The following is a 9,391-nucleotide window of genomic DNA, read 5'->3' on the forward strand; positions in this document are numbered from 1 at the left end:
GAAAATCAACTATTTTCACAGGTGTTGAGGTGCAGGCGGATGGCTTGTCCGCCTGCGAAAATATGATTTGGCCGCTTGCGAAAAGCCTTTTTCTAGTAGCGAGGATACCGTGGCAACAAGATAAATTATGAGTTAATCGTTATTTTCCATGATTTAGATATGTTCTGAGCGGATGTGACGACGGGCCAGACATGATGTGAGGAGGCTGAGCGTGACTAAGCTGGTCAGAGGCTAGAGTAGCACATACGCTTAGGGCCTGTTTAGTTCGCGAAAAGAAAATTTTGGGTGTTATATCGGACGCTTGATCGGATGTGGAAAGAGGTTTTTGGACACGAATGAAAAAACTAATTTCATGACTCGCCTGGAAACCGTGAAACGAATCTTTTGAGCCTAATTAATTCGTCATTAGTACATGTGGGTTATTGTAGCACTTATGGCTAATCATGGACTAATTAGGCTCAAAAGATTCATCTCGTGATTTCCCCTCTAACTGTGCAATTAGTTTTTTTAATTTATCTATATTTAATACTCCATGTATCCAAATATTCGATATGATGTTTTTAAAAATAAAAATGGGAACTAAACAAGGCATTACTTACCTTCGGGTCTCTGTATGCTATCGTACTAGTTAGTTCAACTGTATACTAAACTTTTCTGCTAAAGTATTATTATTTTTTTTCCAGTATGTCTTAAATGTCTTTTTATGCTCTAGAGTTAAGTCCTCTTTCTTTTTTCTTTTTTTTATGCCCGCTATATCTCGCTTCAGTCCGACCCAACACCGACCGATCCCATCTAAAAAAGAATGGCATTTTTTTTGTTCCTTTTCATTTGGATAGCATGACTCCATGAGACATGATAGAACAATACCATCCATATGATTTTATTTTTCCCAAAAAAACACCTTTTGTTCTGTACATATATACCACATCAACACAAATCCAGGCGCAGATTATTGTTGGTGTTTATACAAAGCTAAGCCAAAGAACCCTTCTATCTCTAGGCTTTGGCAGCAAAGCTCTCGAGATATCTCTCCACGACGTCAAGGCCGCAGAGCTCCTTGACGATCGGCATCGTCGCCGGCACGTCCATCTGGAACGTCAGCGGCGAGCCTCCGGCGCCGGCGAACTCCTTCCTGGCCGCCCTGATCGCCTCCCTCATCGCGCAGTGCACCGACGACGCCAGCAGCAGCGGCGGCTCACCGGACGCTGCATGCCATGAAGGACAGCAACAATATCAGAATTCAGATTTGAGAAAAAAAAAAGGAGCAAACGAAGAAGAGATTTTCACCTTTGGAGGAGAGGACGCGCTTGTGATCGCGGGCGCTGTTGATGAGCTCGACGTTGAACTGCTTGGGGATGGTGTCCACGGTGGGGATCTTGTACGTCCACGTGCCGTCGTTGATGACCAGCCCATCGGAGTTGGTCGTGTACTCCTCGTTCGTGAAGAAGCCGATCCCTTGCACGAATGCGCCTTCCACCTGATCACAAAAAACAACGATTGCACATTCAGATCACATATAATTTACATCTCATTCTTGCAATGATTTTGCAACGCGCAGAATTGCAGATGCAACTGATATTTTGAAGGTAATTTAGTAGATTGACTGACCTGGCCCAAGTCCACAGCAGGATTCAGGCTCTGCCCACAGTCGTACACGAGGTCGCTCCTCAGGATGGTGGTTTCTCCCGTCAGCACATCGACTTCCACCTGGAGTGTTCATGTGCAGATTTTGGATGGACAATGCATTAGCTTTGAGAAGGAGATCAAGCTCAGCAAATTGGCTCGGCAAATGCATTTTCAGAGCTTCTGTTGTAATTTGTATCTGGGTATCTTTAGTGTGTACCTCACTAATTGCAGCTCCATAGTTCAAGTAGCTAGTGAACGTGGGGTCAGGCGTCCAGTACGCGTGCTCTGTCAGCTTCACACTCGCCATGCTTGCCTGAAAGCGAGAACGAGCAAATGCCATCACAAATTTGTAAATTTACAACGCTGTCAGACACAATGATCTTTCAGAAAACAAGATTTCCTTACTGATGCTTGCAGTTTACTGAAAAAGTTATTACTCCCTCCGTTTCACAATATAAGTCATATTAGCATTTCCCACATTCATATTGATGTTAATGAATTTAGACAAATATATCTATCTAGATTTATTAATATTAATATGAATATGGACAATGTTAAAATGACTTACATTGTGAAACGGAGGAAGTAGTTTTTTTAAGGACGAGAAAACTCAAACAAGAATTTACCTGGGCAATAAGGGATTTCCATGGTGGCGTGCCAGCCTTCTCTTTGATGGGCTTCAACCTCTCCACGAGGGCGGCGCACGACTTCCGAACAGCCTCGCAGCTAGTCTCGGAGGTCGTGCTCCCACCGGTGAAGCCTCCCTGGATCATGCTCAGGGTGTCGGCCTGGATGACACGGACCTTGTCGATGAGGCCCTCGCCGCCATCATCGCAGAGCTGGCCCAGCGCGAACGCTGTCATCTGCTTCACTTTCGTCCACAGCCCCTGCCCGATCTCGACGCCGCCGACCTCAACGGCGATGGAGCCGTCGTTCATGATGGACACCTTCCCCGGAGTTGGCCGGAGCCTCACGTCGTAGGTGATCGGCACGCAAGAAATGCCCCGCTTCTTCCACCTGTTGCCGGCGTTGAAGTGCTCGACCATGGCGGCCCTCTGCTGGTACTCCGGCGACGAGGCCAGCTTGTCGAAGATGGTGACGAGACTGTACGTCGAAGGATCACCGGCGCTATTCCCATAAAACACCTTGAGGCTCTCGAAGTCGTGGAGGTTCTTCCTCCTGATGGCGTTCGTGTCCACTGAGAGAGTGGACGCGATGTGTTCGACGATGGCCTCGGCGATGAACGAGCCCTGCGCGTCGCCGGGAGCCCGCATCGCCGACTTCGACGAGACGTTCGTCTTGCAGACCTTGATGTCGAAGGAGAGAGCGCCCCAGTTGTACTTCTTCAGAGCCCCGACAATGGCGACTGGCAACACCGGGCTGCAATCCGGCGATATTCCGCCGTTCATTCCAAGATCAAAGTGCAGACCCGTGATCTTGCCGTCGGACTTGAAACCGACGGAGTACTTTACCTTCATCGGATGCCGCCCTCCCGCCATGATCATGTCTGTCTTGCGATCGAGGTACATTCGAACCGGACGCCGCAGCTTGAATGCGGCGACAGCACATGCAGCGGCAACCTGTCAAGCAACAGGTACTTCTGGTCATATCAAGATCATTCTGCATTCCAAACAGTTTGTAATTTCAAGCTAATGACGTTATCAAACAGAGATTTAAACCGTCCATGGTTGGTTCACATTCTAAAATAGCCTACAACAATGAAATATGTATTAAGTTCTCACAATATTTTTAGTTATGAAATACTATTGTACTACTATTATAATTGTTAAACAAAAGCATATGCATTGTAGTACGAATAACTACAGAGTTAGACGAGAAATTCCACCAGTTCAAGAATATAATTGTTCTGCAAATGCAAATCATCATAGTCAGATGCTCACATGTATTGCTTTCATTGCCTTTCCACCAAAACCTCCTCCAACTCTTCTCGTGATGATACGGACATTGTGATATGGAATGCCAAGGCACCTCGCAACAGTATTTTGAGTAATCTCAGGTAGTTGCGCCGACACATAGAGGGTTATACAGTTATCTTCATCAGGGATAGCTAAGGCCGTCTGTGTCTCCATGTAGAAATAGTACTGGGATTCAAGTTTCACCTGTAACAAAAAAATAGAAATCGGGTGTAAGTATCTCTCGTAAAGTTGTCAGGAACTCTGACTATAATAATCTTCTACGATCTTGGTTACTCCTTTCTTTCTTAGCACCTGCTGTTCAATAGATAATGCGCATCAAAATTGTTCTACTACTAAACTAATTCCTCCGTTTCACAATGTAAGTCATTCTAGCATTTCCCACATCCATATTGATGGTAATGAATCTAGACATATATATCTATCTAGATTCATTAGCATTAATATGAATATGGAAAATACTAGAATGACTTACATTGTGAAACGGAGGGAGTACCTAATTAAGTCATGAGTTCAGGAGACTATAACTTCTGTATCTATTATATTCAAAGTGTTTAAGTACATACCTCCCCATCTATGATCTTGTGATCAGCTTCAGACATAGCTTGGTTGAAGTCACCAATTGGCGTAGGAGCTAAAAATGGGGGAACTGGGAAGTAGCTGTTATGCTGGACAGCATCTTCTATTGTCAGAATTGGTGGCTGAAGATTTTCGGTACTATATTCGATCACAGCTTGCTTCGCCGCCATATAGGCATACTTTTGTGTTTCAGCAATCTGAATGATAGCAAGGCAATATGACATGGTAAGCTCGAATTTATTCACAAAATTTCTAAATATTCAGACATATTACTAGTTATGCCTCATCTGAAAGAAAGTTCAGGTGGTTTAGATGTAAGTACCACAACACCAATATTCTGGCCGGCAAATTCAGAAACAGGATGAACGAAAAGCGCTTCATCTCCAAGCATTGGGAAGCATGATCCAATATTTTCTCCACCGGTAGGAATGTCCTTTGCAGTGATAACTGTGATGACCTTCTGTGAAGCCAAAGATGATCTGAAGTTTATATCTTTTATGTGAGCGTGAGGGTGTGTGCTATAGATAAATGCTCCATAGAGGCAATCCTTCGGAGCAGGGATGTCATCAACATACACTGCCTCTCCTGCATATCAAGTTCAGATGTTCAGGCTATGAAAATCCAAGCCTCTAAGATGCTCTAACATGGGTAGCACGAATTTAGATTGTAGTATTCGAAATAGTAATTAAAAGTAAAACATGTGAGTTTGGATTGATAATAGGAATTTATGATGAGAGAGTATGTACCAGAAGCTTGGAGCTCTGCTCCGGTTTTCTCGATCGGCTTTCCAACAGGTTTGTATTCATCAGAGAAAACCATCTCTTGCCTTGATTTTATTGGCAAATCAGAGCTGTCAACATTTGAGTGCTTCTCCGGAGAGGAATTAGCGCTACCGTTTGCGGTTCCATTAGTACATGAACCATTGGGAACATTAGCATTTTCAGGCTCATCCAAGCCATTAGCAAGGGAAGTCAGGAATCTGAACAGATAACTGACGGCCAAGCTGACTCTGTATTCAGGATGTGTTGTGCCTTCAGCTGGTGAAACAACACCTTTAAGAAGCCGAACTGCTTCAAGTATCACTGGTGCACTAACCAATTTTCCCTTCAAGAACTCCTCAACCTCCCTAGCTCTGATGGCGTGTTCGGCCCCGAAGGCGCCAAATGCCAAGCAAACATCCTCAATGAGATGGCTCCCTGATGATCCATCCACTGAACTTCTTGCCAAGAATGCAGAATTAACATATGACACAGCATTGCCAAGTGGACGAGGAGCCGCACGAAACGACTCAAAGGTGATGCCATCATCTGAACCCCAATCCGGGATAGAGATGCTGACCAACAACGTCCTGGAATCACATGGAGGCTGCTTCAAGAACTCCTCCAGAGTGATGCACATCCTCTTGGCGGCCACCTGGATGGTGACAGTTGATCCTGCAGCGAGAAGAACCGTTGCGATGTCCGACGGGAAAGACAGCCTCTGCGCCATGATGATGTTGCCTCCAATGGTCGCCGTGTTCTGGACGAACGACGAGGCCACTTTGCTCAGGTGATCGGCAATCTTTCTGAACACTGCGCCTCCATCCGACAATATCTCAATGGCTTTGGAGATAGACACGACAGCTCCGATCTCGACGCCCTTGCTGCTTCTATTGATGGCTGAGAGTTCCAGAATCTGCGAGATGTTGATGTACTTGTCATGGAGGTCTTGATCCTTGTACACTCCGGAGCCGGTGTTCGATGCCACAATCTTCACAGACCTTTCGTCGAACAGGTTAGAGTCAAACAACCTGTGGAACTCCTCGACGCTCTTGGGGTGGAACCAGCCGTCTCCGGTGACCGCCACCGCCGGAGCGCCACCATTCGCTTGACCCATGGATGACCTTATCTCCGACTTGAGGAACTCCGGGAACGTACAGACGGCGGCGCCACCAGAGTATGCAGGCAGCTTGCCGACGTCAGCGCGCTCGTCGTCGGCGCCTTTCTTCCAGAAGGCGTTGAGGCCAAGGTCCTCGAGGTCGACGTCGGCGGCGAAGCTCTTGCACGCGTCGACGATGGGCCTGTAGCCGGTGCAGCGGCACAGGTTGCCGGAGACGGCCTTCTCGGCCTCAGCGGCGGTGAGCTTGGAGAACCCCGGCGGCGGCGAGGGACGGGACGAGCACCTGTCGGCCTTGGCGAGCGCGGAGTAGATGGACATGCACATGCCCGGGGTGCAGAAGCCGCACTGCGAGGCGTGGAAGCCGGAGAGCCGCCGCTGCACGGCGTGGAAGCCATCCCTGGAGTTGCCGATGCCCTCGCTGGTGGTGACCGCGCAGTGGTGCAGGCTGCCGAGCAGCGTCAGGCAGGAGCTCGCCGAGAACTCGGTCACCTCGTCGGCGACGGCGTCGTACTTGGAAACGACGACCACGCATGCGCCGCATCCACCTGAAAAAAAAAATGATATCCTCAGTAAGTTATTCGTACTGTCTAATTGATAATTACCATCACTGTTACTTAGTACAGTAGAAATCCTTAGGTCTACTGATTGCAACTGCTTGTATTGCGCACTGTTGCTGATGCAGAAACATCATCTGATTACTGATGAACTGTCATGTCAGTCACTGATGAGGTGTCTGTTAACTTTTGTGAATTCAAAGAAAATCATTTTCTCATTATCTCAGGAAAAGCATTGTGGAAAACGGACCACTCAGCTTTATGGATTAAATTTAAGGAGAAAAGCTGGAAGTATCCAGAATTGAGAACTGTTATAGTAGTTGCATATATACTTGCTACCTGATAGTGATACCTATAGAAAAAGGACAAAAGAAAAACAAAAAAAAAAAACAATTTGCAGGCGGAAAGCTGGATGATTCGTTTTAGAATTGAGATGGCGCTGTCGCTAGCTACTTCGCTCCAACAACTGCAAATAACACGATAATCCAGTAAGCTACTGGGCACCTTCTTCTTGGTTTGTTCTAATTAATTTATTGCTACACTATTCTGCGCGATATGTACTTACGTACAGTTAATTTCCTCTTCCTGGAGGACATGTTTTGTAGTACTCCACTAGTTTTCTCATGCTGTGAAATACTGTACATCAGCACAATACTAGTGTACTCCAGCGATCAGGTGAGCTAAATGGTGCTAAAAAAAACAGTACTAATTCTGTGGCCACATCCGGAAAACACCAAATAAAACAGTAATAGTACTACTTAACTATACATGGAGATTTTACCTGGCGAGAAAAACTACACGCAGACTCAATCACTTGACCGTCAAAACAGACTAGAAACTGGACAGACTAAGAAAGGAATGAACAAATGGAATGGATTTGACCAGTATAGCTCAAGATTCCCACGAGAAAGGAGAAGAAGATCGAGAAGGGAGAGAGATGGCAGCGCCGACATGCATGGTGGTGGTAGCTCTCACCTTCGCCGCAGCCGAGCTTGGGGCCCCGGACGGGGGTCCGCGTGCGGAGGAACTCGAGCAGCGTCGTCGACGGGTCGACCCCCACCGCCTCGTACCTCTCCCCGTTCACCGTCACCACCACCGGCCTCGCCGCCGCCGCCTCTGACCCCATCTCGATCGATCGATCGACCTCTTCCTCCTCGTGTGACGAGACGGCGAGAGACGACGGGAGCTATTGCCCCCCACAAACTTGGGCTTTGGTTGCTCTCGCCGCTTTTGGGTTTTGTTTATACTCGGCGTCAACAGGAGTGGCCGCCTAGTGGAGTACTCCTCCACTGGAGTGGGGGCGCAGCATGCGCGTGCGTGCGTACTCGCTGACGCCGCTGTACTTATTATTAGCGTTTGGTTAATACACTACTAAGTCAAACTTTACCACGGTTAACTACGGCATCGTTCGTTCGGGTAGACTGGGGAGATTGAGTCTCGTTTTCCACGCGTACGCTTTTTAAACTACTAAACAGTACGTTTTTTCAAAAAAAAATTATAGGAAAGTTACTTTAAAAAAATCATATTAATCTATTTTTGAAATTTAAAATAGTTAATACTCAATTAATCATGAGCTAATGGCTCACCTCGTTTTGTGTATCTTTCTAATCTTTTTAATCCTCTTCTCCTCGAACACACCCTACGTCTATGTTTTTTTAAACTCTACTACGTCTATACACGTCTATATTGTTCCCCCGTTTTAGGTTATAAGACCATTTTAACTTTGATTAAAGTCAAACTGTTTAAATTTTAACTAAGTTTATAGAAAAAATAATAATATTTATAATACTAAATTAGTTTTATCAAATCAATAATTGAATATATTTTCATAATAAATTTGACTTGAGTTAAAAACATTACTATTTTTCTCTACAAACTTGATCAAAGTTAAAGCAATTTGTCAAAACATCTTGTAACCTGAAACGGACGGAGTGTATACTAGTGTTAGATAAGTTCGATTAATTTGAATAGTTATTGGTTGAAACTAACCACAATTATAACAAGGTATTGATCTTTCAATAGTAGATTTGTAGTTTAAATCTTACAGAATTTTCCATCAAGGGATATATTTGTTTTGAATGAAATAAAAAAAGACAATATATCAAAAATCATAAATTAAAAAAACAGTTATATTTAAGTGCACTGTAACTGTAAATTGGGTCTTCAGGAACATGAATCTTGATGTGCAAGATCCTATATATGGATGAAAGGTAAAAAAGCAGGAGCCCAAAAAATCTATTGTAAGTGAAATAGCAAAACCATTACGACAATATAGCCTTTTTAACAAGTTAGTTTTCACGCGTCAATGATTTAAAAAGTGTGCTAGTATTTTCTTTTTCCTGTTAAGGTATGGCTAATAATTTCATTTTAATTAATATTTTTATTAACAAATGGTGACCATGTATGGATGGGAACTAACAGCCCCTATCCCCCAAAGTCCAACGCCTGCGTGATGCTACCGTACTACTACGGGCCTGTTTGGTAAAGCTTCAACTCCTAAATTTAGCTTCAGGAGTTGGGTCTGGAGTGGAGTTGTGGAGCTGCCGAAACCCATTTCCATCTCTCTAGTTCATTTTGTGACAGAATTCCACCCAGCTCCGCTCCCATTTTAGATGGAGCTGAAACTGTTTGGCTGAACACCAATTGTAGAAGAGGTGGAGCTAGGGGTGGGCATTCGGTCTAACCGAAAAGTTCGGTTCGGTTCCTCGATCTTTTGGAAAATTTGGTCTTCCGAATCATAAGACCGACCGGTGTTCAAGAAAACTCAAGACCGAACACTTCGGTCTTCGGTTAGTTCGGTTCGGTTCGGTCTTGGTCATA

General features: G+C 45.1%; 1 protein-coding gene across 1 annotated transcript; it reads right to left on the reverse strand.

Moving 5' to 3' along the window:
• Positions 1-825: 825 nt before the first annotated feature.
• LOC4334382 (probable aldehyde oxidase 2) lies at positions 826-7,880 on the reverse strand. Its single transcript, NM_001418757.1, has 10 exons — positions 7,547-7,880; positions 4,886-6,562; positions 4,462-4,724; positions 4,127-4,336; positions 3,528-3,746; positions 2,253-3,206; positions 1,844-1,939; positions 1,609-1,707; positions 1,288-1,477; positions 826-1,205 (listed from the first exon to the last, which is right to left on the reverse strand). The coding sequence occupies exons 1-10, from the start codon at positions 7,695-7,697 to the stop codon at positions 997-999; spliced, it is 4,068 nt and encodes a 1,355-aa protein (NP_001405686.1). The 5' UTR covers positions 7,698-7,880; the 3' UTR covers positions 826-996.
• Between the last annotated feature and the right edge of the window lie 1,511 nt (positions 7,881-9,391).

Source organism: Oryza sativa, chromosome 3, assembly GCF_034140825.1.
Source record: "Oryza sativa Japonica Group chromosome 3, ASM3414082v1".
NCBI classification, from domain to species: Eukaryota; Viridiplantae; Streptophyta; class Magnoliopsida; order Poales; family Poaceae; genus Oryza; species Oryza sativa.

Excerpts from the sequence above, each read along its gene's own strand:
- LOC4334382 (NM_001418757.1), bottom strand. The coding sequence starts at position 7,697 with ATGGGGTCAGAGGCGGCGGCGGCGAGGCCGGTGGTGGTGACGGTGAAC. Across the intron at positions 6,563-7,546 it reads CAAGCTCGGCTGCGGCGAAG|GTGGATGCGGCGCATGCGTG; the intron begins GTGAGAGCTACC and ends TTTTTTTTTCAG. Across the intron at positions 4,725-4,885 it reads AGCAGAGCTCCAAGCTTCTG|GAGAGGCAGTGTATGTTGAT; the intron begins GTACATACTCTC and ends CTTGATATGCAG.